The sequence below is a fragment of the Micromys minutus genome, assembly GCF_963924665.1.
Source record: "Micromys minutus genome assembly, chromosome: 10".
Lineage (NCBI taxonomy): Eukaryota > Metazoa > Chordata > Mammalia > Rodentia > Muridae > Micromys > Micromys minutus.
In genome coordinates this window covers 26,399,534-26,427,226 of record NC_137979.1, presented here as the reverse complement: position 1 = coordinate 26,427,226, position 27,693 = coordinate 26,399,534, and the positions used below count along the sequence as shown (strand labels likewise).

Below are 27,693 nucleotides of genomic sequence, written 5' to 3'. Positions count from 1 at the left end.
TCACAGTGGCTCCTCTCTATGTAACTTGCCTCTCAGCCAATCCTCTCAGATGTTTAAGTTCAGACTCATGACCTGCCCCAGGTTGGTCCAAGTGGCTCTGAAGTTAGCTATCATGTGGAGGGTCCCTGTGAAGAGAGACAAAGGTCCAAGGGAGATGTGGCAGAAGAGGAGGGTGATGTGAATGTGGTCTTGGGACCACATGGCAGAAAGGCAGCAGTGGGTTAAAGTTAACACTAGACAATGATGCAATCACAGATTCCAAATGGAGTCAGGTCACTTTAAGAAAGGAGTAGCTGTAATCTGAAGCCTGCTGGACGCTGAGTAGAGAGGCAGCTACTCCCTTCACTGCTTCCTGGAGCCCCTCAGAGTGCAGGGTGTGTGAGGAGCTGCAGCAGACCACAGGTAAGGCAGCTCCTGGTCTAGCCTGGGGAAGCCAGATATGAGAGAGGCTCCCTGGCTAGAGGGACTGAGAGTGGCAGGGGCACCCCTGAGAGCAAAAAAGAGGGGTGCAAGGAGGTGGAGGTAGGGTTGTAGTAGCCCCTACAGTTTAGGAACCAAGGTGAACAGACGACAGGGAAGAGAGACCTGGGGGACAGAGGGCCAGGACTCACTATATACCACTGTGACAATAGGAGAGGGTGGATGGGGTGTGTGTGTGTGTGTGTGTTTGAATGGAGTTGGGAAACAGTATGGTGGTGGGAAGCAGGGAGTTAAGTTTGGACTGGACTCAGCAGCACCCTGAAGGGGCTACAGTCCTACGGCAGGGCTCTCTCTGGAGTTGCTTCCACCAGCAGTGAGCAAGGAAAGTGATCTTCCTGCAGCCTGGCTCCGTTCAGATCGCTGCTTTTCAGAGCCATGGGTGCTGCTTCCCTTACAGCAAGGAGCAGCAGGCTGGGATGGGGTGCCCGCTAGGCTCTCCGTCCAGCTTCCTCGCATTCTCTTTTACCAGGAGCTGGGAGACCAATGAGGTCACGGCCTCTAGCAAACAGGAAGCACCGTTTAGCCTAGCTGGTTTGTGGGGTCTGGCTGCCCTCCTGGAGCCCTTTTACCTCCTGAGGCAAGCCATGGCAGGGAGTGGCCTTTCCAAGAGCCAGCCACTGTCTGGACCTTAGCTGCCCATCAGTTCAGCCCCCAGGCTGAGGGGGATGGGTGGGGACCAGAGAATTCTGTACTCCAGGGCTGGCTTTTCTGGGGTGTTGGGAGGTACAATTATGGGATGTGTCAGGCTGATTCAGATTCCAAGATTTCAGGGAAAACACACACACACACACACACACACACACACACACACACAAAACCAGTCCCCGGGGGTGAGTGGTGTAGCCCTGAGCCACCCAGACTGAACCCCTGGAAACAGTTCTTGAGCCAGTGGAGAGGGAGGTGTCCTCCCCTGCACTGTCCGCAGCTTGGCTCTGGCAGGAGGAGGAGCAGCATGTTTGTCTCCCGCCTGGGTTTAATCTGAAACACATGTACTGGCTCCCATTTGTCTTCTCAGCTTGGATGCGGGGCCACAGCATCCCAGTTTCTGTGCCTCTTCATTTGGAGCACATGAGAAGGCCGACCTTGGCTCAGAGGGAAGATTCTTGAACCCCTCCCCATGCCCTCCTCCACCTGTGGGCTAGAAATCCGGCTTGGACACTGCCCTTTGGACAGGATGGCATCATTAGCTCGGTGCCTCTGGCTAGCCGCTGACTGTCTACCCAACTCAGTTATTGCAACCAGGGCTTTGCAAGTGTTCTGTACAGCCCCTGCTGCAGAACCTCACTTTCTGCCCTTTAGGGTCTCCACTTCCCTTACTCCTGTGGCTTGAGGTGGGGGTGGAACATTCAGACACTCCCCTAGCACCTGTCCCTGCTTACAGCTCTTGGGCCAGCACTGGACCGCTGTGTCTCCCCATGCACAGCAGGTTTCCCACCTCAGATTCAGTCCTCAGCTGAACCACGTGGCAACAATGACCTGTGACTTAGACCCTGGAGGAGCTCCAGGAGAGCCTACCCAAGAGTGTACCTCATTTACTTCCTGGAAGAGGATGCCAAGGGAGACCATCTCTTCCCTTCTCAGTTGTTACCTACCCAGAGGGACCAGGGGTGCTTTTCTGTCTGTGCACCTCTCTGATAAATCAGCCTCCTGAGGCTCAGCCTGTGATGGGAGGGGCTAAGGAGAGAGGGCTGTAAGCCTAGATCTGCATTGTTTTTTCTGTTGTTCTAATGGGATTCCGCCCTGAGCAGCTGGGTGGCTGTGGATGGGAACACAGAGGTCCCTAAAATTCTCACTAGGAGATCTGCTATAGATGAGGGGTCAGAAAGAGTCAGGTTGGTTCCTGCTGGTGGTACTACCAAAAGCAGAGTAAACACGGAATCTTTCCCTGGTTGCCCTTCATGACTACAGCTGTCCTGTGTATTATCTGACTTAATTTTAAGGACTGTAGCCGACAATGGTAGTAGACTCCTAACTTTTCAGATCAATTTTTTTTTTTTTTCTGGGAAGTCCGAAAAGTGAGGGACGGAGCAGAGGGGCGCACTACAGGACAGGTGGAGAGCGCACTAGAACAGTCAGTGGTCTTTTCTGACTGGAGGACTCTGCCCCCCTCCCCTAGACCTGACTCTAGGGGATCACAGGAATAATGTACGAGGACACACAGCCCAGGTTTCAATTTTGTCTTGTGGTCCAGTTGCCAGGCCAGAGTCTGAGCAGAAAAGGTCATTGTTTAGGGAGAGAGGGGGAAATGGGAGGTCCCACCAAAAACCTATGTTGTTAACCTGAAGGAATGATGGCTCTGAGGTTAAGAGCTGTTCCCATGCTAGGAAGGGGAAGAAGACATGGCCTTTCACAAAAAGCCATCTGAAGGGGCAGTTGAGGGCTTCCTGACCCCTGGCGCTGCTAATGGCTGCTAAGACATTGTCTAGGCAGATGTGACTGTGCATACCTGTAACCTCAGCACTTAGGAGGCAGAGGCAGGAGGGTTACATGTCCAAGGCTAGCCAAAATATAGTATGTTTGTCTCAAAAAGGCAGGAAAAAAAGAGAGATGTTCTAAAAATTAACCCTCATAGAAGTAGGTCAATATTACTATATTATATACAGAGAACTCTACTATATGCAAAGAACTTTATAGTATACTATACTATATACAGAGAACTTTATACTATACTATACACAGAGAGCACATACTATACTATATACAGAGAGCACTATACTATACTCTACACAGAGAACTCTATACTATATACAAAGAACTTTATACTATACTATATACAGAGAGCACTATACTATACTCTATACAGAGAACTCTATACTATATACAAAGAACTTTATACTATATTATATACAGAGAACTTTATACTATACTATATACAGAGAGCACTATACTATACTATATACAGAGAACTTTATACTATACTATATAATACTATCCTATATACAGAGAACTCTATACTATACTATACTATATACAGAAAATTCTATACTATACTTACTATACTATATATACACTATACTATACTATACTATACTATACTATACTATACTATACTATACAAGGAGAGCTTTATTCTTTAGAAAGCTATGAAGACCCAGAGTCAAGGTTTGATCCCAGGCAGTGGGGCCCTAGTTCCCACCCTCTTAACTAAGAATTGCTCTTGAAATAGAAGAAGGGAGTCAAGCCAGGCATGGTGACTCACTCCTGGAATTGCAGTACTCAGGAGGAAGAAGGTAGCTGTAACTTCAAGGCCAGCCTTGGCTACATACACCAGCACTTTCCTAAAAAAGGTGTGTGAGGGGAGGGCAAAGAAGCAGGACCACATATCCTTACCACAGCCTTTGGTCAGAGAACCATTGGTGGATAGCAGGACTAGACCAGATGTTCTGTAAGTCTGACCGGGGCTCTGCTCCCATCCTGAGACAGGGTTCCAAAGCCTCCCAAATGAGCTGACTGTATGCCTCTGTGGAAAGCCTTGGTGTGTGTTTGTGATAGAGCATTTTCTTGAGGTCTGGAGAGCCTGCTGCTGGGTCTTCACTGCTCTGCAGCTTAGATTGGAAGGTGGGTCTTCTGATAGGAACCACTATGGAGGGCAGGGGCAGGTTAGGGATGGCAGGCCTCAAGGTAAGGGTTCACTTTGGGGCTGAGAGCTCCGGGAGGGGAAGTGCTCACCCCGCCTGACTCTTGTCCCTGTGCAGTGGCAGGGTGTGGGTGAGGGGAGTCGTTCGCTCTCTTGTTTCTCTTGTAGTCCCGGGATGCAGGCGCTGGTGCTACTCCTCTGGACTGGAACCCTGCTTGGGCACGGCAGGAGCCAGAATGTCCCCAGCAGCTCTGAGGTCAGTGGGTAGGTGGGGCAGCAGCTCTCCCAGCTCCTCCTCAGCAGTCAGCAGGAGAGACAGCGCAGGGAGGGAGCCCTGGGTCCGGGGTGGGTTCTGGCCTTCACTCTTCTAGGCCTTGGTTACTTTAGCAGCAAGACAAGATATCTCCCTTCTCCTTTTAGGGTCTGGAGAAGCTACCACTATATGGAGGAAGTAGGAGTGGGGTCATGCCACACAAGGGACAAGGCAGCTGAGCATATTAGGCCTGGGTTATGGGCTCTAAGTTTGGATTAGGGCTTAGTGACCTTAGATGATACTGTCTTGCCATTGGCCATTCACTTATGCCTCACCTACTAACTCCCGCCTCTGTTGGGGGTAAAACCCAGGACCCCAGATGCTACACACATGCTGTAATGCTGAGCTCTATTCATGAGCACTTACTCTGAGGTTGGTAGGTATGGAATGAAATATAAAAATCCCAGCGCTCAGGAGACAGATGGATCTTTGTGAATCTAAGGCCAGCCTGGTCTACATAGTGGGTTCCAGAACAGCCAGAGCCACACAGTGAGGTCCTGTCTCAAAAAAACCAAAATCAAGAGAACAAACACAAAACTAAAGCAAAAACCCCAAACAAAAGGGCAACAGGGACAGGAGATAGAGCTGCGTAGCCAAATATTTCCCTAGTGTATGTAAGAGCTCAGCTTTGATCCAAAGCCCTGGAAACAAAACAGAAAGCAGAAGGTCCCTCGCAACAGCAGCTAGATAATAGGGAAGAGGCTGACGCTGAAAACAGGTCAGAAAACTGCAAATTCCCTCAGGTCTGGTCAGAGGAGATGGCTTGTCAGGAAAGAAAGGGAGGGTGTCACAGATTAGGACCAGTCAACAAGCTGAGTAGGGAAGGGTGGTCTGAGGACACTCTTTGGTGATGGTGGTGGGGAGGTCCCCTGCAGAGGGAAGGAGGGATGGAGGGAGACAGACAGACAGACAGACACAGATACAGACAGACACCTAGTGTATTTGTAGGCTAGAAATCAATCCAGTCATTCCTCAGGTCCGTCTGCCTCGGTGTCTGAAACAGGACCCCTCACTGACCCGGAACACACTGATGGGTTTAGGCGGACTGGCCAGTGACACTCAGAACCTGCCCACTTCTCCTCCCCAGTGCTGGGATTATAAGCATGCGCCCTCATGCCCAGCTCTTTTCCCATGGCTTCTGGGGATTGAATCCAGGTACTTTATCAACTAAGCCCTACTATCGTTATTTTAATGTAGGCCAGGCCTCAGGATCTCAGGTTAAGTTCAAGTCTGGCAAGCCATTTTCGTGTTGCCCCCACCCCCTCCTCACCTCCCAGCACAGAGGTTATGTAGTCAGAGAGCCACACTCGTTCTGACCTCAGCCTAATGGCCCCAGGGAACAGAGGACAACTCCGGGAGGTGATGCCATTTACTGTGCCTCCCCACTGGTCCTTTTATTCTAACCCAGGGTTCCCCAGTCCCTGACAGCACGGGGGAGCCAGTGGAGGAGGAAGACCCCTTCTTCAAGGTCCCTGTGAACAAGTTGGCAGCAGCTGTTTCCAATTTTGGCTACGATCTGTACCGTCTGAGATCCAGTGCCAGCCCAACTGGCAATGTCCTGCTGTCTCCTCTCAGCGTGGCCACAGCCCTCTCTGCCCTCTCTCTGGGTGAGTGTCAACTGAGGAAGGATGTGGGTGGGCCTGAATTTCCCCTACCCAGAGTCTCCATGCCTCTGCTGCCAGGGGAGCAGGAAGGGGGTGGTGGGGGCTACACACAATCCCTACCACTTTGTAAGTGGCACTCAACCCTTGGTTCCTTAAGTGGCCTCCTATTGTGTTTTACGTATTTAACCAGGTTCTAGGGGCAAACCTGCCATGAGCAGACCTGGGCTCCTCCTCAGAACAGTGTAGGTTATGGCAGGAGAACTTCAGGACCGAGTCCCACTCTTCTCTCTGTAGGTTTGATGACCTTGGCCTATCGGAGAGATTTTCCTAGCAATATGGTCATTGTTTCTCTCCATGCCCCGAAGCTCTTGTTCAGCTAGAACATCTGCAATACTGGCCTCCTCAGGCTCTCAGAGAACAAGATGACCGGTGTCTAATATCCCTACCCTGATGTGGCCCCACGGGCAGTTACGAAGCTTGACGTCCTTTCCTCTCCGGCAGGAGCTGAGCAGCGAACAGAGTCTGTCATTCACCGGGCTCTCTACTACGACTTGATCAGCAACCCTGACATCCACAGCACCTACAAGGAGCTCCTTGCCTCTGTTACTGCCCCCGAGAAGAACCTCAAGAGTGCTTCCAGAATTGTGTTTGAGAGGAGTCAGTAGCCCCCCTCCCCCAACACCTCTCAAAGTCTATGGAGTCCTAGCTGGTCCCCCAACTCACAATGCTGCCTCTGCTTCTGAAGTGCAGGCACGCACCATTATGCCTGGAGCTCAGTTGCTTTTCTGGCCTGGCTTGCCTGTGTGCTCCATGCTGTCTAAACAATAGCCTGTGTGTGCTCAGGCCAAGCCTGGCACTGATGGGCAGGAAAGGGCCTGTGAGACCACAGGGGAACAGAAAGAGGAAGTGGGCTGTGGGAGACAGCAGGAGGGTCAGGGAGCTCAGTAACATGAAGGGGAAAGCAACGGGTGGAATCCATTGTTCTCTAGCCAGGGTTTGGGCAAGCGGGCAGATGCCCCAGCAAGTCAGGGGAAGATGCTGGGCAGGAAGTTGGGGTCTGGCATGCTTTCAAAGTGAGGGTGCTGGTTCAACTCTCATCTTTGATCTGTTTCCTCTTCAGAACTTCGAGTAAAATCCAGCTTTGTTGCTCCTCTGGAGAAGTTATATGGGACCAGGCCCCGAATCCTCACTGGCAACCCTCGAGTAGACCTTCAGGAGATTAACAACTGGGTGCAGGCCCAGATAAAAGGGAAATTTGCCCGGTCCACAAGGGAAATGCCCAGTCCCCTAAGCATCCTCCTCCTCGGCGTGGCTTACTTCAAGGGTGAGGGCTTTCCCATTTGTCTTTGGCCGAGGTAGGGCAGTGTGTGTGTGTTGATGGTAGTGACCATAAGTGCAGGTATGAGGCCAGATAAAAATCTGAGTGCCACACATGCTTATAGCATATGGGCATATCATACCAAGTGTTTCTGCATCATCTGACCACTGAAGTGGCTGCAGGGGGCTGGACGCAGATCTCTGGCTTTTGAATCAGACCAGGTATGATACTGGCTCTGCCCCATGAGCTGCGGAACCCTGTAGACATTTCTCCTGAGCTCATCTCCTCGTCTTTACTGTAAAGACTACATATCTACTTCTCAAGACACTCCACAATACATGCTGTCTTGTTCTCAGAGCAGCCCTGTACTCCTGGAGTCCCACCCATGCTCAGGAACTGCTGTAACTTACCTGTTTGTCAACATCCTTCTAGGCAGTGGTAACGTGTCAAGGGACCCTTTACAGGCCTCATCTGAGATCTATTTTACTCAGAAAAGGGCTTGGGTGCAGGAATGGTTTGACCAGTCTCACAAATTGCTTTGTGACCATTCTATGGAGTAATAGCAAGAGTGGGTCCTAACCTAGAGGAAAGCCCTGGAGCTTCCTACACCAGGTCCACATGGGATGGGAGAGCAGGCATACACTAGCATATTGAAGGCTACTTTAAACAGAAGGAGCTTGGTGATCCAAGTCAGAGAGAGAACACCCACTTATTTCTGGCTAGGGGAGAGAAACCACACATGCTGGGACCCAACAGCTCCTGTGCTTTTGCTGCTGACAGCTCAGGTTGCTTTGGCCAGTGGGGACACAGCATGGTCCTGTGGCCTTTCTGGTGACAGTGGCTCAGGATGCTCCCTCTGTTTCCTTCCAGGGCAGTGGGCAACCAAATTTGACTCGAGAAAGACGACCCTCCAGGATTTTCATTTGGATGAGGACAGGACTGTAAGAGTCCCCATGATGTCAGATCCTAAGGCCATCTTACGATATGGCTTGGACTCTGATCTCAACTGCAAGGTCTGTAGGGATGGAGGTGGGGAGGTCAGAGAGGGGCAGGGTGGGTATGGAACAGGTGGCCACCGAGATCTGCAGGCTATCTGAATTTTGCTGTGTGACTTTGGGCAAGTTAGCGATGTTTCTGGGGCCTTCTTTTTCTTGAAGAGGAGTGAGAAGTAGTTATCATAACTCATTCTCCCAGGGTTTGTTCTAAGGCCAAGGTCATGAAAATGGGTTTTCAAGATCTGGCACTCAGAGATGAGGACAGTGATACACACCTGTAACTCCAGCTGTCAGGTGGCTGAGGAAGGCGATCAGAGCCCAGACTTTGAAACCATCTCAAAACACAAAAATGGGCTGGAGTGATGGCTCAGTGGTTGAGAGTACTAGCTGCCTGCCTGGAAGTGGTGTCATACAGCTTGAACCCCAGTACTTGGGAGGCAGGGGCAGGAGGCTCTCTGAGTTTGAGCCTGGAGAGCAAGTTTTAGGACAGCCAAGGCTACATAGAGAAACCCTATCTTAAAAAACAAAACAAAACCAACCAACCAACCAACTCCCCACTCCTCAACAAAACCAACAACAAGAGCACTGGCTGCTCTTTCAGAGCACCAGGTTCAGTTCTCAGCACCCACTCAACATCCTCTTCTGGCCTCTGCAGATACCAGGCATGTCTGTACTGTACTGATAGACATGTAGGCTGCCACTCATACAAATAACAAACAGACAAACAGACTAGGCGCTCACCAGGTTGTGCCTCAGTGGAGAGTGCTTGCCAAGTATGAGCAGGGGGGGTTAATCCTTGGTACAGTCAAAAACAAAGCAAGCAAGAAAGAAAAAGACTCAACACTCAAATGTTTTACATTCATTCATTTCTTCCTTCCTTCTTTCCTTTCTGAGACAGAGCCTCATGTGGCCCATGCTGGCCTCAAACGTACTAGCCAAGGATGACTTTGTACCCTGATCTTAACTCTTCCTCCCAAATGCTGGTATTGTAGGACTGTATGTCTTAGTTAGGCTTTTATTGCTGTGAAGAGACACCATGACCAAGGCAACTCTTATAAAGGCAAACATTTAATTGGGGCTGGCTTACAGTTTCAGAGGTTCAGTCCATCATCATTTTGGTGGGAAGCATGGCATTGTGCAGGCTGAGTTGGTGCTGGAGGAACAATGAGCTCTACCTCTTTATCTGAAGGCAGCTAGGAAACTATGTCTTCTGCAGATAGCCAGGAGGATGCTCTCTTTCTACCCTTGGCAAATTGACACAGTTCCTCCAACAAGGCCACACCTCCAACAAGGCCACACCTCACAATAGTGTTATTCCCCACGGGGTAGTGCTCTACCAACTGAGCTACTGTCCTAGTCCAAGCCTTTTAACAGCTTCTCTCTTTAGAATTAGGAGCAAAATTTTGACAGCTTGTCACAAATGCCACACGCTGACATTCTACAGCTCTAAGTGTACCTAATTTCTTTCTGTTCTAAATCAGTACTTATTAACCTTTTCTAGGCTATGGCTTCTTTGGAAATTTAAGTGCTTGAAATACTAGGGTGTGGTGACACATGCCTTCAATACCAGCACTTGAGAGGCTGGATGGATCTCTATAAGTCTGAGGCTAGCCTGGTCTACATATAAAGTTCCAGGGTAGCATAATAGAGACCTTGTCTCAAAAAAAAAAAAAAAAAAAAAAAAAATCCCAAAACACTCTAGAGAAATAACATTTCTACTTATGACTCCACGGGGCTCCAGGAAGCCCTGATACTGTTTCATGGGCCCGAGGATCAGCACCTCTGTTCAAAGGATCTACTTTACTGTTTATTTGTAGTCCAATGCTCTGCACAAAGCAAGTGGTCAGTAAACACTGGTAGGCAGGCTCTGGAGGACATTCAATTTCAGTTCCTAAGAATCAATCAGGTCCTGGTTAGTGTGGTCAACTTGATACAAGTTAAAAATTCATTCAGAAGGGTGAAACTCAATTGATAAAATGCTCTGACCAGACTGGCCCCTGGGAAAACCTATGGGTCATTTTCTTTATTAGTGATTGATGTGGGAGGGCCCAGCCCATGATGGGCAGTGTCACTCCTGGGCAAGTGGTTCTGGATGGTATAAAAGAGCAGGCTAACAAGCCTGAAAGCAGTGTTCCTCCTTGGCCTCTGCTTCAGCGTGGTAAGAGGGTGACCTGTAAAACCCTAAGTTGCTTTTGGGCATGTTTTATAACAGCAGTAGAAACTGTAGACAAACCACAAGCAAAAACGTGTTCATTGAACTTCTGTGGATTTTAGGCTGAGAAAAAAACTGCCTACTTATAGAAGGACTTCCAGTAACCAGTGGCCTGTAGCACAGGCTGGGGCTGGGGGAGCACAAGGCTGGAGCCCCATCACAGGAGAGGGGAAGGCAACTGCTGGTGTACAGGGTTTTTTCCTGGCTCAAGACTAACCCACATGCACCTCTGTCACGTTAGATTGCCCAGCTGCCTTTGACAGGCAGCACGAGTATCATCTTCTTCCTGCCCCTGACGGTGACACAGAACTTGACCATGATAGAGGAGAGCCTCACCTCTGAGTTCATTCATGACATTGACCGAGAACTGAAGACTATCCAAGCTGTGCTGACTGTCCCCAAGGTGAAGCTGAGCTATGAAGGCGAAGTTACCAAGTCTCTGCAGGAGATGAGTATGTTTGCAAGACCACTTTGCTCTTGGGGCTGAGTCTTGGAGCCTTCCATCTTGCCAAGAGAACTGAGTCCCATGACTTTGTAGGGTGGCTCAGGGAACATGTGACATTATTACAGGGGAGGGAAACAAAGAACCACCTTCCCATTAGATTCAGTCCTTGGTGTACTTGTGTGTGTGTGTGTGTGTGTGTGTATTCCCATATTCCTGTAACAGCCTAAAACATTCTCTCTCAGTAGGCCAGGTCTGGCTGTATGTTCTCGGGTAGGCCACTGAGTCTGTCACAGAGTGCCTCATATCTCACAGGTCACTGTGTGAGGTGCTCCACTCTTAGCTTTCTTTCTTGAAAATCAGCTTACACAAACCGGAAGTGTGTGTGTGTGTGTGTGTGTGTGTGTGAGAGAGAGAGAGAGAGAGAGAGAGAAAAGAGAGAGAGAGAGAGAGAGAGAGAGAGAGAGAGAGGGAGGGAGGGAGGGAGGGAGGGGGGAGGAGAGAGAGAGAGAGAGAGGGAGGGAGGGAGGGAGGGAGGGGGGAGGAGAGAGAGAGAGAGAGAGGGAGGGAGGGAGGGGGGAGGAGAGAGAGAGAGAGGGAGGGAGGGAGGGAGGGAGGGAGGGGGGAGGAGAGAGAGAGAGAGGGAGGGAGGGAGGGAGGGAGGGAGGGGGGAGGAGAGAGAGAGAGAGGGAGGGAGGGAGGGAGGGAGGGAGGGAGGGGGGAGGAGAGAGAGAGAGAGAGAGAGAGAGAGGGAGGGAGGGAGGAGAGAGAGAGAGAGGGAGGGAGGGAGGGAGGGAGGGGGGAGGAGAGAGAGAGAGAGAGGGAGGGAGGGAGGGAGGGAGGGAGGGGGGAGGAGAGAGAGAGAGAGAGAGGGAGGGAGGGAGGGAGGGAGGGGGGAGGAGAGAGAGAGAGAAAGAGAGAGAGAGAGAGAGAGAGAGAGGGAGGAAGGGAGGGAGGGAGGGAGGGGGGAGGAGAGAGAGAGAGAGAGAGGGAGGGAGGGAGGGGGGAGGAGAGAGAGAGGGAGAGAGAGAGAGATAGAGAGAGAGAGAGAGAGAGAGAGAGGGAGGGAGGGAGGGAGGGAGGGAGGGGAGGAGAGAGAGAGAGAGAGAGGGAGGGAGGGAGGGAGGGGGGAGGAGAGAGAGAGAGAGAGAGAGGGAGGGAGGGAGGGAGAGAGAGAAGGGCATTGTGTGGTGTTAATGGAATCTCTCTCAATCTCCACAGAACTACAGTCCTTGTTTGAGTCACCTGACTTCAGCAAGATTACAGGCAAACCCGTGAAGCTCACCCAAGTGGAACACAGAGCTGCTTTCGAGTGGAATGAGGAGGGGGCAGGAACTAGCCCTAACCCAGGCCTCCAGCCTGTGCGCCTCACCTTCCCACTAGACTATCACCTTAACCAACCGTTCATCTTTGTTCTGAGGGACACGGACACGGGGGCCCTCCTCTTCATAGGCAGAGTCCTGGACCCCAGTAGCACTTAACGTCCCAGTGCCCTACAGAAAACCCCGAGGGAGGGCTAATTATGCATTCCAGGAAGGTGGTTGATAGCTTTAATGTAGCCTCTGCAATAAAAGAGATTTTCCTTAATTTTTGCTTCTTCCTTCTCCTGTCTGAAGCTATGTTTAGTATGGAGAGAAACTGGTCTTTATGAATTTACATACTTGTAACTGGAACTGGTTCTGCTTAAGGTCTACAAAAGTCACCATTTCCTGCTCTCTGAGTGCTGGTGAATTAGGATGAACATCCCACCCCAGGAGGGCGCCTCCACACACAATTACTAACTCTTGCTGTGGGGTTCCTCATCTTTCTCTTCCTACCACAAATATCTGTGGAAATCAACAGCTGTGTTAGAGGCCCTAGCCATGACCACTCCTCTTGCTTTTGGGCATATGGGGAAGCAGCCTTGTGACTTGTCTTAGGATCTGAAAGCAAAGAAAAGATGAAGTCAGAGATTGCCCTTGGTTGGCATTGCCTTTCTATCTACGGCCTCTCACCACCAGGCCTAAACCCTAACAGTTCTACTGTTTTCCAACAGTGCTACATTGGGACTCAATTTTTGCCTTGGGGGACACAATCCAAACCATAGCATATATTCCATAACAACCAGAGTAGGTTTACTTATGTATTTATGTGTGTTTATGTAGGTATGTTTATACATGGGGTCATGTAGGGGCCAGAGGACAATGCTGGGTGTCATTTCTCAGGAGATGTCTGCCTTTGAAAGTTAAAGAAATAGGCAGTGGTGGTGGTGGTGCATGCTTTGAATCCCAGCACTTGGGAGACAGAGGCAGGTGGATCTCTGAGTTTGAGGCCAACCTGGTCTACATAGTGAGTTCCAGGGCAGCTAGGGCTGTTACACAGAGAAACCCTGTCAAAAAAACAAAAACAAAACTACCAAACAAAATTATAAAAACCTTGGAATTAAAGAAATATATATTATTTTTTTCTCTCTTCCAAGTTGTTGCATTAACCTTTGTATCAGTTTATTTTATATATATATACACTGTAGCTGTCATCAGACACACCAGAAGAGGGCATTGGATCCTATTACAGATGGTTGTGAGCCACCATGTGGTTGCTAAGAATCAAACTCAGCACCTCTGGGAGAGCAGTCAGTGCTCTTAACTGTTGAGCCATCTCTCCAGGCCCTGAAATATGTATTGTTGAGGGAATGGAGAGATGATGGCTCAGTGATTAAGAGCCTCTTTTGGAGAATCCATGGTTTTGTTCCCAGCATCTGTATGGTGGCTCACAACCCTGTGTAACTCTAGTTCCATGGGATCTGATGTCCTCTTCTGGCCTCCATAGGCATTGCAAACATGTGGTGTACAGGAAGATATACATGTAGGCAAAACACCCATACACATAAAATTAAAAATTTAAATTATTTGTATGCACATGCATGTATACAGTGTGTGTGTGCCACAGCATAAACATGTGGTCAGGAGACAGTTCAGTTGCTTCTCTTCTTCCACCTTTATGTGGTACCTGCGAATTGAGGGTTGCTAGGATTGAATGCCAAGTATGTTTTCCCACTGAGCCACTGTTACCTCCTCTTCTTCTTCTTTTTAATTGAATATTTTCTTTACTTATATTTCAAATGTTATCCCCTTTCCCGGTTTCCCCTCTGGAATCCCCCCATCCCATCCCACCTCCCCCTGCCTCTATGAGAGTGTTTTCCCACCCACCTGCTCCCTCCCATCTCCCCGCCCTGGCATTCCCCTACACTGGGGCATTGAGCCTTCACAGGGCCAAGGGCCTCTCCTCTCACTGATGCCTGATAAGGCCATTCTCTGCTACATGTGCACTGGAGCCATGGGTCCCTCCATGGGTCCCTCTGGTTGGTGGTTTAGACTCTGAGGCTCTGGGGGTCTGGTTGATTGATACTGTTGTTCTTCCTGTGGGGTTGCAAAGCCCTTCAGCTCCTTCAGTGTTACCTCTTCTTAAGTAGACTAGCTAGCTGGCTGGCCAGCGAGCCCCATGGATCTATGTCTCCACCTTGACAATGCTGGATTTTAAGCAAATGCCACCATACCTTGCTTCTTTTTACATGGCTTCTGGAGTTGACTTTGGGGTCTTATGCTTGAAGGGCAAGCTAAATTTTAGCAACTGGATCTATTTATTTTTTGAGAAAGGGTCTTACAATGTACCTTGCTAGACTGGAACTCGCTATGTAGATAAAGCTGGTCTCAAACTCAGATGTCCATCTGCTTTTGCCTCCTGAATTCTAGGATTAAAGGTATGCACCACCATACTTGGCCTCAGTCCCTATTTTTTGACACAGGGTCTCATGTAGCTCAGAATGGCACTGAACTCCTGATTCTCTCCAGCCTCTACTTCCCACATGCTAGGATTATTGGCTTGTGCCATTATACCTGGCATGGTTTTATCTTAAAAAAGGATTTATATTTTTAGTTATATGCATATGTATGTGTCCGAGTGTGGACACATGCAGAGGTCAGAAGCATCTTCTTGGAGCAGGGGTTACTGGTGGTTTGAGCTACTTGTCACTGAGGCCAGGAATTGGACTTGGATTCCCTGTAAGACCAGTATTTGCTGAATTGCCCCCTCTCTAGCCCTTCCATCCATTTGTCTGTCTGTCTGCCTATCTGCCTGCCCACCTACCTACCTACTGACAGGGTCTCTTTATGCAGCCCTAGCTGCCCTGGAACTCATTTCTGTAGACTAGGCTAGCCCAGAACTTAGAGATCTGCCTGCCTCTGCCTCTTAAATGTTGGGATTAAAAGTGTGCACCACCTTACTAAGCTTAAATGCATAGTTTTGTTTTGTTCTTCTTTTTTACTCTGAAAGATTTTCTTAAAATTATGTATCTCTTTCTCTCTCTCTGTCTCTCTCTGTGTGTATGGAATTGAGTATACAGGTACTTATGCAGGTCAGAGGTGTTGGATCTCATGGACCTGGAGTTACAGGTGGTTATGAGTCACTTAGTGTGGATATTAGGAACTGAAATGAGGTCCTCTGGAAAAGCAGTGTGTGCTCTTAGCTGCTGAGACGCCTTTCAGCCCTTTTACTTTTAAGACAAGGTCTTCTGTGCCCCAGATTGCCCTCTAACTCTTGACCATCTAGTCTCAGATGATATTATAGTGATATAATATATAATGATATATATATATATATATATATATCTGATATAGTGTCTGATTGCTGACAGTATAGGTGCGTTGCTACCAGGGCCAGCTCACAATACATTTTAATATAAGCACATTCTCAAGTTAGGATCACATGAGACAACGAGACACTTTTGGATTTTATTTTATGTATGAGTGTTTTGCCTGCATTTGTCTGTGCACAATGTACATGTAGTGTTCACATAAGCCAGAAGAGGGCATCAGATCCCAGGAATTGAAATAACAGATGGTTGTTAGCTGCTGAGAATCAAACCCAGGATTTCCAGAAGTACATGCTCTTATCTCCTGACTGTAATGCCACAGTAACCAACAACTAGTTCTTGGGCATAGCTAGGATGAGCAAGTTCCCACTAATTCATCCAAACCAATTGGTCAGCATCAATAATGTAATAAAGATGAGTCAGAAAACCCCATAGCTATCTGTCTCTGGTGGTCTGGACTACCACTAACCATCTTTGGGGAAAGGGACAGCCCTTTCCTCTGTCTTGGTTGGAAACCATAAGCAGCAGTGTCCACAGCACAGCACTCGGGGCATCTGGAGATGAGACCACAAGCCTCCCAGTTACCAGTGAGCGACACCCACGCTCCTCCTGGAGTGCCCTGTAGACCCTTGACCCCATTCTTTGTACTCCTATAGTTTGTACTTCATGTGTGAGCCTGAGGAGACATGGCAGTAAGAAGTGGTCTCAAACTCTTACCCTCTTGCTCTCCCACCCTTACCCCTCCTCTCCTCCTTCCCTTCCCCACTCTCTCTCCACGTGCTCATGGCCTCTACTCCTCTACTTCTCTACTCCTCTCTTCCCTCTCTCTGCCTCTACTACCCTCTTAACTCTCCCCATGACCTGAATAAACTCTATTCTGTACTATAAAAAAAAAAAAAAAAAAAAAAAAAAAGAAGTGGTCTCAAGCTGGGCAAGGTGGTCTTTGCCTGTAAACCTAGTACTTGGAAGGCTGAGGCAGGAGGATGATATGCTTGAGGCTAGACTGGCTTACAGAGCAAGACTCTGTCTGCAAGTGAGACAACCCAAGTAGTTTGCTTTCAGGTGTGCTAACAAGGAGGCCTAAGAGTTATAAAGTCAGGCCTACAAGGGTGACTTGCACCAGTGCTTGAACAGTGAGTGCAGAGAAGATTCAATGAAAGCCACTGAGTAAGAATTAGGACACTGGAAGGAAACAAATGGAGTTGCCATCCCAGGAAGAAACTGCCCAGATTTATTTCTCCATTCACAAATTACACATCACCAGTCTTAATGAAGAATTTAAGAAAGCAGGATATGTAAGTGGAATTGTGTGTCTCTTGAGGTGAGAAATCATACTGATTTCTTGCTATATATTACCTTTCAATTATAACATAGACTAAGAGTTGAAGTTCCACTGAAGTGGAACACAGCACTTCATTACCACTAGAAACCATAGGAATGTTCCAGGGAAACAGACTCATCATCTAGGCTAGCATCAGCTGCCTGCAGATCAGTGACAACCCTTTAAAGCATGCAGCCTCTGCAGAGACTGGATTTAGTCTTTTCTGGGGATGGGTTTCCATCAGAGGACAGTTAACTCCTGCAAGCAGCAGCCAGCAGGACAGGGTGAGTGTCTCCCTATGCCAGACACCAGGCTAGGGTCAGTGGGGTAGGTCCCGTCCTTTCTGATGAGTGCTCCAAGTCAACAGACCTCTAACTCCTCATCAGATCTCTTTCTTGAGGATGAGAATGTACACTTTACACCAAGGGCCCCATGGGGATGAACGCTGAGTCCAGTAAGCAGGACCTCATCTCCCGGAGCTCCCGTACCTCATCACTCTCGGGACCACAGTGCACCAACAGGATCTTTTCTGCCTTCCATATGGCATTCAGAGCTTCCGGCACTGCCAACCTGAAGCAAGAAAAAAAAAAAAGCCTGTCAGTCCACTCCCTCAGTCCAAGTGAAAGCTCACTCCTTTCTGTACAGAGGACACAAAGGACCAGGTTCACTGCATCCTCCAGGGTCTTATGGAGAGCGCAAAGGGTCTGAGGTCCCTGCCCTTCAGGGTCTTACCATCTGAAAGTATAGATAAGAAACTTTTATGAGCATACTGAAAGCAAATTTGAGAAAACTGTATGTGTGTGATAGACTCTGGGATCCTGAGAAAAATGGGTAACTTCAAAACGTTTTTAAAAAGCTTTATGCAGAGGTGTGCATTTTGGAGTGCCCATGCCTAACCTGACTGACTCCCTCTCTGACCAAACATGTTGTTTTCATGTCTGGGTATCAGGTCTATGCTTCAAACCCTTCCTCTTACCAATGTACACCATGAGATTTTATCAAGGCTGGAGGTGTGGCAGCCACATAAAATGCTAGACTGGGGATATACGTCACTTCAAGTGACCTCAGTGGCTCACAGGATGAGGGACCAGCTTGTTAGCACTACTTGTATTCTGTTTTTTTTTTTTTTTTTTTTTTTTTGTGCAGAGCTAGGGACAGAACCAGGGCCTTGTGCATGCCACCAAGTGTACTACCAACTGAGCGGCTCCCTCAGCTTCTTTTCATAATCTCTAAAGCAGGAACTCTCACCTTCCACATGACTTGGATCTCTCCACTGTGGAGGCTGCCCTGTGCACTGTAGGTTTAGCCTTTACCCACTAGATACTGGCAGTACCCTCCTCTCAAGCCATCACAATCAAAGCTGTCTCCAGATATTGCCAAATGCCATCTGAAGGCAAAATCCCCTCTGGTTGAAAACAACTGCTTTAAAAGGAATAGGAGGCAAACCAGGGAAAAGGCAGAGCCAAGGAGCTGAGAGAGCTGGGAATGAGCCAGCCAAGCTCCCTTGTGATTATTAAGCAGGGAGGAATGCTAGAGTCGGGTGAGGTTGCCTGGAAGTCCTCCCTGGGACGTTCAACACAGACCTAACTGTTTTCTCCACATCTCTCAGGAGGAAATTCAAAGCTTAAAGTCTATCAGTGAAACAGAGGGCAAAGATATGTCTTAAAGAGGAAATAAAAGAGTTTCAACATGCTTCAAAGCACTGTAGCAAAAAACCATACACAGAAGCACTTAGTAAAATACAGAGCACTGTGTACCCTGGCCAAATGGAAAAGGAAAGACCTACCCATTGAACAAGACTTGTGCCAGTTTGAAGAGCTCATGGCCAATTTCAACACTGGATGGCCCATGGCGAGCCTCAACCACCTGGAGACTCTTCTGTATATGGGCAGCAGATTTTTGCCAGTCTCCTGTGAGAAAAAAAGTCTCATTCTAGAAATGAACAGACTCTGAGGGTGAGAAGAAAAGAATGGGAGGGAGAAGAGTACCAATCTGTATGGCAAGAGAACCAACCAAACAGACTAGGCAAGGGCCGTACTGAACACATGGCAGGGAAGGAGAACTCTGGCCATACCTAGGGTAGCATAGGCCTGGGCCAGGCTGTCTTCAATTTCTCCCAGCACAGTGTGTTCTAAGGACAAGAAGTTCTCGGCAGCCTCCTGGCACTCCAGCAACTGTTGAATGGCTTGCTCTATGGATTCAAAGGAAAAATGCTTCACAACAGATATTGACCCAGTCCTGGACATGAGAGACCAGGTCACAAGGTCTCTATCGGCCAGGCCAAAGTGAAAATGCCCTTTATCTCAGAGTCAACAAGCCAGAATTTCAGGGAAGCTGTTGGTTGCTTATGTTTTTTGTTTCAGTAGAAAAAAGTATTAAAATAAGGCCTCCCCACATTTACTCTGGACTCCTAACATCCATTTTCCAGTACAACCAACTTTACATTCCTCCTGTAACCATTAGTTTTCTTGACTCTAGGCTAAAGGTCAACTTCAGAATCTAGGCTAAAATAGTCAAAATAGATTCCTACCATGTGAGGGTCTAATATCAAGTTCTGCAAATCCCTTTCTGAAGAGAGGAGTCCTTTCCTTCCTTCTCTCAGCTCAGGCTAGCGACCAAGCTCTACTCCCGAGCTACACCAACAGCCAGAGCAGGACTGACAGCTGTTGAGGGCAGAGCAACGTCTAGGAGCTCAGGTTGTTAAGATGGGAATTACAATGATGACATGGGACTTCTGGAGCCACACAAAGCCCATGGTGGTCGGACAGCCTCTCTGGTGCTCAAGCTGCTGGAACTGGCTGGTGAACAGAGTAGCAGCTGGGCAGAGTGGTCTCACTGGCCAACATAGCCATCTTGTGGCTGGTGCTGGGATAATTAAATTCAAGTCCTCAATCATTGAGGATGCTCAGTAAGGCAAGATGATACAGAATAAACCAGGGAAGGGCTGAGGCTTAGTTAGGGCAGGGGAGCCAGGCTTACCTGGTTTACCACTTCTGAGAAGCTTCTGGGCTATGCAAACCTGTTCCTGAAGGTCTTGCAGGCGAGAGACCAAAAAGTTCCTGCTGACAAATTTTGTGCAAGATTCGTTGCTACAGCTCAGCACATCATTTCCCTGTGGAAGTCAGTTCTATTTTTATTCCTAAGCCAGAACAGTTATCAAAACTGCATGTTGCATGTACATGAGCTAAAGGGTCACTGACCTGATGAGGAAGAGACTTCTACAATAACATGCAAACAAGGCCTGAGTGAATTTGGTCTGATAGCAATTCTAATGAAAGCAGTAGCGGATCCCACTCTGAGATTTAACTTTTGAACAGAACTGATATATTTTGTAATCCTTTTCATCCCCTCTCACCTCTTTTTGGGACCAGGCTTCAAGACAATGAACACATGTATAATAGTTATTTTTAAAAGCCATAAGAAAACCAATATAGAAAGCTGGAGGGGTGGTGGGAGCACACACCTTTGATCCCAGCACTCTGGAGGCAGAGGCAGGCAGATCTCTGGGAGTTCAAGGGCAGCCTAGTCTACAGAGTGAGTTCCAGGACAGCTAGGGGTACACAGAGAAACCCTGTCTCAAAAACAAACAAATAAACACAGAAAGTTGGATGTGGTGACACACTGCAGTCAAGTGGTACTTGGAAACTAAAGGCAGTAGGATGGCAAGTCTGAGGCCAGTCAGAGCTATAGAATAAGTTCTAGGTCAACGCTGAAGGGGAAGGAAGAGATGATGAAGAATAAGAAAAAAAGAGAGATAGAGCTCAAAGGATAATTATCTTTCTAAGAATCTATCAGAGAAAGCTAGGTATAGGCCTATAAATATTGCTGTACTTGAGCAGCTGGGACATGGGGATCTCAAGTTTGAGGCCAGCTTGGGCTCTGAAGTGAACTGTAGGTTAGTTGGGGTTATACAGTGGAAGCCTGTCTCAAGAGTGAGCAGGAATGAAGGAACTCAAATACAAAGGGCACTTGAGCCCAGCATGGTGGAACACTGGGATGCAGAGGGCAGGCCAGCCAAGGATACACAGTGAGACCCTGCCTACAACAACAAAACAAAACAAAGTGCTAGAGAAGGCTTCGTGTTTGGCCCTTGGGCTGACCATTTTAGCTTTTCAACACAGCCAGTTCTACTTACTGCATCCTAATGAGAAGGCCACGTGCTGGTGTGGAGACCCAGTGCCTACTCCATTACCTGGCAATAGCACGTCTAGAAGGCTCTGCTCTCCTGCTCTCCACTATGGCTCTTTCTTCTGGGTCGAGGGCTGAGGGAAGACTGTGTGGGTCAGATTTTCTACGGTTACTACAGAGTGTGTCTGATGAAGCCAGCACAGAGAGATGGAACTGAGCAGTCAGAAAAATCCATGATCTGAGTCCCTAGATGAAGCTGTATCTGAAACAGTTCCTTGGAATGTTGTTCTCTTAGATGGGGTCTCACTTGAGATTGGCCTGAGACTGGAGATCCTCCTTCCTCAGTTTCTTGGGTGCTAGGATTACAGGCCCGAGCTACCAAGTGCCAGGCCTGATATAGAAGTTTTGATGACTTATTTAAGCAGGTAAATTTCTAGTGTTTTTTTTTTTTTTTTGCACCTTTGAGCAAGTTAAGATTTTGTGTCATTTATAAGGAAAATATTAGGAAATCCAGCCCGTGGTTGTTTGTAGGGTCAGGGGATATGTGGATGAGCTACAGGAATGGAAGCAGTAATAGTGCTCGTTATAAACCTGGGTGGTTTCCCCTACTGACTGACAACCTTCAGCTGGAGCACTGGCCCTACGAACAGTAGAGAAGATTTACCTGCATGGGCATTCTGCAAATGTCACAACAGAAGGCTTCCCACCTGGGTGCTGCAGCTGTTCTCAGTGTCTCAGTATGACAGGCTAGACAGCTGCAGTCAAAGAAGTACTGAGAACTCAGCCTCTGTTGCCTCTCAGTAACACCCATCCGGCTCTCATGAGGCCCTGGAGAGAGATTAGCCACAGTTCCTATTCACATCAAGAGAGTCAAAGCCTACTCACCAGAGGGGCTGGGATAGTCATCATGTGACTGACACGGTGGTGCTGGGTTGTGGTTCTGACTCAGTGATAGACACTTGCCTAGCCTATGCAAGGCTGGGTACTATCTCCTGTCATCTCAAAAGAAACAACAAAACACGGGTAGAAGTGGATAAGTTTGCAAGCTGCTGGGGCAGGAAGAAAAAGAAGCTGAGAAAGTGCTCCTTGCCAATTTTCAGGATAGGCAGTCTACAAGGCTTCAGCATGGAGGGACATAGCTCACTGCCCTCAACAGGCCTTTTAATGACAGCCAGAAGACCTTTTGTATTGGCCTAAGGATGCATTGTCTTTCTAGGAAAGATCTAGAGGATGAGTGGAGGCACCGGTCCAGTACCTGCTGATTCCTGTCCCCTATCCTTTTCACATGAGACACGGCAGGGCAGTGGAAAGAAAGGCTGGCTCACCATAGCAGTGCAGAATCTCTTGTCCTTTTGCGATCTGCTGTGCTGCCCGGATGGTGGCGACAGTGCTAGTGAAGGACACACTGGTGTTAGGGCTGCAGGAGTGGTTCAGGAGACTGACAACAGGGAAGACGCCTGTGGCAAGGCGTACCTGCCTGCTGTTGGTAATGATGCTCTCGTTAGACCCTGGAAGTGCAAGAACAGAAGGAAATATGCGTCAGGACATTTGTCCTGTCCTTGTCATCTATTCCTTAGAAGATGAACTGAACAGCTGGGCCTGAAGCCCATCTGAGTCATGGCTCCACAGCCGGATCCAATATAATCAGATGGAACATGACTCATAGCAAACTCTGGTCCCCAGGAAGCAAAGTGAATGAGCACACAAAAAGCCCGCTGGAGCCCAACCATTATGCCTGCATGCCACTCAAAACCCCAAGATTAAAATTTATAAAAAAATAATCAAAAAAGGATTACCAGTAGGGTGCTTTCTAGATAGTTTCATAATGCTCACAGGACACAGACCATAGCACTCCAAAGATTATGTCCCCAAGATGTTTGAAGTCCAAGTGCTTTGGTTTAACTGTTCTTTGGATGGTATTTGGAATGAGCATTCTGTTAGTGTAGCTCACTTTATTTACTTATCAGCCAAGTGTGTACACAAAACCCACAGCCTTCTTCATCCTGCCCTTTGTCTAAAATTTTTAGAAACTGCTCACAGTCTCAGGTAAGCAAACGGTCTGTGCATGTTTTACTGAAGGCAGTCTTATGCCCCAGACAACCTCTTTGTAGTACAGTCAGCTAGCAAGACAGCTGCAAATCTGGAAGGAAGAAAAGGGGCCTCTAGGCATGATGCTGGTCTTCATGAACTTCCATTCACACATATGTGAGTTAGGCATACCATGTGCATAGCTATGCTTAGTTAGGTTACATTTTTGTTGCTATGGCAAAAATTATTTTTAAAAAAGCAAAGGAAAGGTAAGCTGAGGGATGTATGCTTGTAATTCTAGCATTGAGAGGCTGGGAAGAGAGGATAAGCCTGGGTCATATAACTGATCTTGGCTTAAACAAAATCTCAAAAAAACTCGGGGAGAGGGAGGGCTGAAGAGATGGCTCAGTGGTTAAGAGCATAGACTCCTCTTCCAGAGGTCCTGAGTTCAAATCACATGGTGGCTCACAATCATCTGGTGTCTAAAGACAGCTACAATGTACTCATATAAAATAAATAAATCTAAAAAAAAAAAAAACCAAAAAAGACAAAAACAGGCAGCAAAAGAGGAGTTGGGGAGGTTTCCTCCTCTATACTCTCCTGTCAGAAGTTAGACAATGGTCAAGGCTTCAGCAAACAGGCCTGGGTGACATGTAAGACCTAAGCTCTAACAGCCTACATGTTCTTCAAACAGAAGGCTAATTGATTTGGTTATATAGTTTCTCAGGCCAGACAATTCAGAAGCAGAGAACCCCACATGGGAACACACAGCCGGGGTTTCTAGCAATGGCAGGAGAGTGACAGACTAGAGGAGGCAGAAAACACTGTGTAAACACAACAGCCCTGGGACAAACAAAATGCCACGCCCACTCCAGGTTTATCACATACACATTTCACTTAACCAGAGGCCCCTAGGAAGACTGCATACCTACGGGGGCTTTTGTAGTAGGCAAACATATGCCAGGAACAGGTATGTAAGATTGGCTACCTAGAAAAGCTTAAATTATGATCACAACCTTGGTTTAAGCAGGAGGGAAATAATATTTCCAATAAACTGGGTGAAATGTGCAAAACACTGATACTTAAATGGAAATGGTTTTCTAAAAAAGTGGAAAACAATCAGATAACTGTGGTGTCACTGTCCTCGTGCCAGGAATCCTAACTAATCACTTATCAGAAGTAACTAGTCTGGATATAAATGTAATGAACAAAGACAACACCACAAACCATCATGTGAAAATGTTCAACAAAGAAAAAAATTAAATATAAGAATTATGTTGTCTCTCTGCAGACAATCCTGTTATCTGTTGCTATGGGGGACGGGAACAGGACATGTAAATACAATTCACAGGGAATCCAAATGACTCAATTTTAGTCAGTAATTCTACAAACTGCATTAACATCTTTCATCAGAGCTTCTCTAAGTGTTTAGCTGGTTTGAGTGTCTGTCCGCGCCTCCAATGCCTACCTTCTGGAACATGTGCTAATGAGGACTGAAAATGTTTAAAGGTAAGCAGCAGGAAGGATCTGTGCAGGCACCAACAATTTGTCGTCTGAATAATCAGCGTCTGCATAATTAAAAGTTGACTTGCATTCTCAACTACTGATAACTGGCAGGCTCTATTAGAACAGTTGCTAAAATTTTCTCAGAAAAAAATGACTGCAACACAGTGAGTAATGTCAGCCTCGTGAGTTATTTATAGATTATCTTCCAGCAGAGGAAGGCTCAGGAACTGAGTAGGGTGCTGGTGTCAGAGTTGAATGTCTCTCTAATTATTTCTAAAAAATTGAGTATTGATTTTTAAAAATTACTCAATATTTCCCATTAGTCATCTATTAGTGGATAATAGGAAGAGAGAATATGTATGTACCATATCAGCCACAATTAATAGGTGACATTTTGTATATAAAAATAAGTGAGTGATTCTTTAGCAAAAGTGTACCTTGGATTTAAGTGTCCCTGGTACACTTCATATGGGATTTAAGTAAAAGAAAAACAACATAAGGACTCATTCATACTTCCAGGACACAGTTGCCCTGGTAAATAGTCTGCAAAATGAGAAATGTGTGTAGGTGTCAGGTAATCAAGGGAAAGCAAAGGGCAGTTAGCTAACTCAGGACCACAGAGAGCCTTCGCAAGGCTTGTTAGACAGGAATCCTGAGACATTACAGATGTACCCTCCCCACAAGCACAGGGTCATACACATCTGCACCATGGTCTGGACACTTGGGATGGGAACACAGAGAGGCTGTTGAGGAACTCTGATGAAAAAGAATTTATGCAAAGATAATAAGATACATTCTTACGGTTCTTTGTCAAAGTCTATCCTAGTTAACACTGTAATCCCTCTTCTGTGCTACTAATGAAACAGCTGCTAATGAAATTCAATGAGAACACTAAACTGAGGGTGTTGGAACCCAAGGAAACAATAAAAAGGGATATAACAAGATCAGAACCATGAATAGACTGAAACAGAATCAGATGGTAGGGGAAAAAAAGAAAGTGAACATTGCTGGTGCCATGTAATTGGTACGACTCACCTGGAGGGCAAATCTGAGGTATGTATCAAGTGCCTTAAAACTGTTCATATGAAAATATTCTTAGCACTTAGATTGTTTCTATTATGAAAAACTAATTAAAATTACAGAAGAAATACATGGTAGTTATATAAAAATTAGAAAGTAAAAATTACAGAGACAAGAGACAAGGACAGTTATTTAAAATACAACTAGGCAGGGCCAATGGTTTTGTTGTATTGTCTCTGCAGTGGCCTCTTCTAGTTCTATATATGAGATTATTACTGTTGTTATTATTTGGACAGGTTCTTGCTATGTACACAAAGCTGGCCTTGGTCTACATCTTCCTGCCTCTGCTTTAGGCTCATGAGTGCTGAAGTTGTAAGCATGGGACTGATGTCCATACTTGCTGTTTGGAAATTTTAACATAATTTACGACAAGGGCACATGGTGATTTGTAAGCACTTGTTTTTACATTGTATGTCATGGCCATTTAAAAAAAATATCCCAATCTAAAATGCATTAAAATGTAATTAAAAAGAAAACCAACCAGCTCAGAGCTTCCATTGTTGAGATACAACATCATGACCAAAAACTATCTAGGGAGGAAGGGATTATTTCTGCTTACAACTCTCATGTAACATGCCTTCATTGAGGGAAGTCAAGGTAGGAACCTGGAGACAGGAACTAAAGCAGAAGCCATGGAGGAATGCTGCTTTGTGGTTTTCTCAGCCTATGTCTTATATACCTCAGACCATCTGCCCAGGGTGGCAGCATCCACAGCGACCTTCCACATCAATCATTAATGCGACGTGCCCATGGGCCTATCTCATGGAGGCACCTTCTCATTTAAGATTCCTTCTTCCAAGACATGTCTAAGATTTGTATCAGGTTAACAAAAACTAATAAGGACATTAACAAAGTAACACTGCCAATCTCACAGACAAAATGGTACTTTTATTTAACTTCTAGAGAGAGGATACAGACTGTAATTTTTATCATGATAATGTGTTTGATAGTGTGCATTTATGAAGTTTTGTGAAGAGGGTGTGGGTGTAGTTCAGTTGCCAGGCAAACATCAGGCTCTGCATAGATTTGAAAAGTCTCCTTTATAAAATAAAATCATTTATTTTATTAGATATCTTGAGTTCTGCTATTTCATATTAACACCAATATTTGTAATTCTTTTTTTGCTTTTTTTTTTTGAGACAGGGTTTCTCTGTGCTGAATTCACTTTGTAGATACTTGAACTCAGAGATCTTCCTGCCTCTGCTTCCTGAGTGCTGGGACTAAAGGTATGCACCATTACACCTGGCTGTTTGTGTTTCTTTATTTTTTTTAAAGATTTATTTATTTATTATATATAAGTACACTGTAGCTGTCTTCAGACTTACCAGAAGAGGGTGTCAGATCCCATTACAGATGGTTGTGAGCCACCATGTGGTTGCTGGTAAATTGAACTAAGAGCAGTCAGTGCTCTTAACCACTGAGCCATCTCTCCAGCCCGCTATTTGTGATTCTTGACATGCTCACATACTCCTTATTATTATTATAGCAGACACTTTCGTGGAACACAGAGGATCTTTTGTTTGTTTTTCAAGACAGGGTTTCTCTGTGTAGCCTTGGTTATTCTGGAACTTGATCTGTAGACCAGGTAGCCTCAAACTCATAAATCTACCTGCCTCTCCCTCCTGAGTGATGGAATTAAATTTGTGCACCATCACACCTGTCGAAAATACATTTTATGGGGCTAAGCAAGGTGGCTTAATGGGTAACTCTCCATGTAAGCCAGATGTCCCTAGCTCAGTCCTGGTGCCCATGCTTATGTGGTGGCTGGCATCAGTAAGCTCAGCATGCTTAGGGCAAGATGAGAGGTGGAAATAGAATGATTATCTTGAAGTTCATGTACAATGTGTAGGGGCAGGAACAAGAGAGACTGTGCCTTAAAAACAGGTAGAAGGAGACTCAACTCCTGAAAAATTGATTCCTAACCTAGATACATGTGTGGTAGCCTTTCTGTAGCCTCTCTTTTTCTCACACTAAAGTTTAAAAAGCCTTTTCCCCTAGAATGAATGGTGGGCTATTTTAAAGTTTCCTAGTGTACTGTTGCGCCTTGTGAATAGTGTTC

General features: G+C 46.8%; 2 protein-coding genes across 4 annotated transcripts in view; one reads left to right on the top strand and one right to left on the bottom strand.

The window, feature by feature from the left end:
• Positions 1–290: 290 nt before the first annotated feature.
• On the top strand, positions 291–12,528 carry SERPINF1 (serpin family F member 1). Its single transcript, XM_080924265.1, has 8 exons — positions 291–402; positions 4,226–4,313; positions 5,779–5,977; positions 6,476–6,631; positions 7,095–7,298; positions 8,163–8,305; positions 10,741–10,951; positions 12,163–12,528. The coding sequence occupies exons 2-8, from the start codon at positions 4,233–4,235 to the stop codon at positions 12,420–12,422; spliced, it is 1,254 nt and encodes a 417-aa protein (XP_080780391.1). The 5' UTR covers positions 291–402; positions 4,226–4,232; the 3' UTR covers positions 12,423–12,528.
• A 4,364-nt stretch (positions 12,529–16,892) lies between these two features.
• Positions 16,893–27,693, bottom strand: part of SMYD4 (SET and MYND domain containing 4) — a 192,892-nt gene continuing 182,091 nt past the window's right edge. For all 3 annotated transcript variants that reach the window (XM_080922740.1, XM_080922739.1, XM_080922741.1), the window contains exons 6-11: positions 22,346–22,528; positions 21,685–21,848; positions 19,872–20,004; positions 18,967–19,083; positions 18,679–18,802; positions 16,893–17,462 (exon numbers count right to left, since the gene is read on the bottom strand). In XM_080922740.1, coding sequence (XP_080778866.1) covers positions 17,309–17,462; positions 18,679–18,802; positions 18,967–19,083; positions 19,872–20,004; positions 21,685–21,848; positions 22,346–22,528 — 875 coding nt within the window. In that variant the 3' untranslated portion in view covers positions 16,893–17,308. The remainder of the gene's footprint in view (positions 17,463–18,678; positions 18,803–18,966; positions 19,084–19,871; positions 20,005–21,684; positions 21,849–22,345; positions 22,529–27,693) is intronic.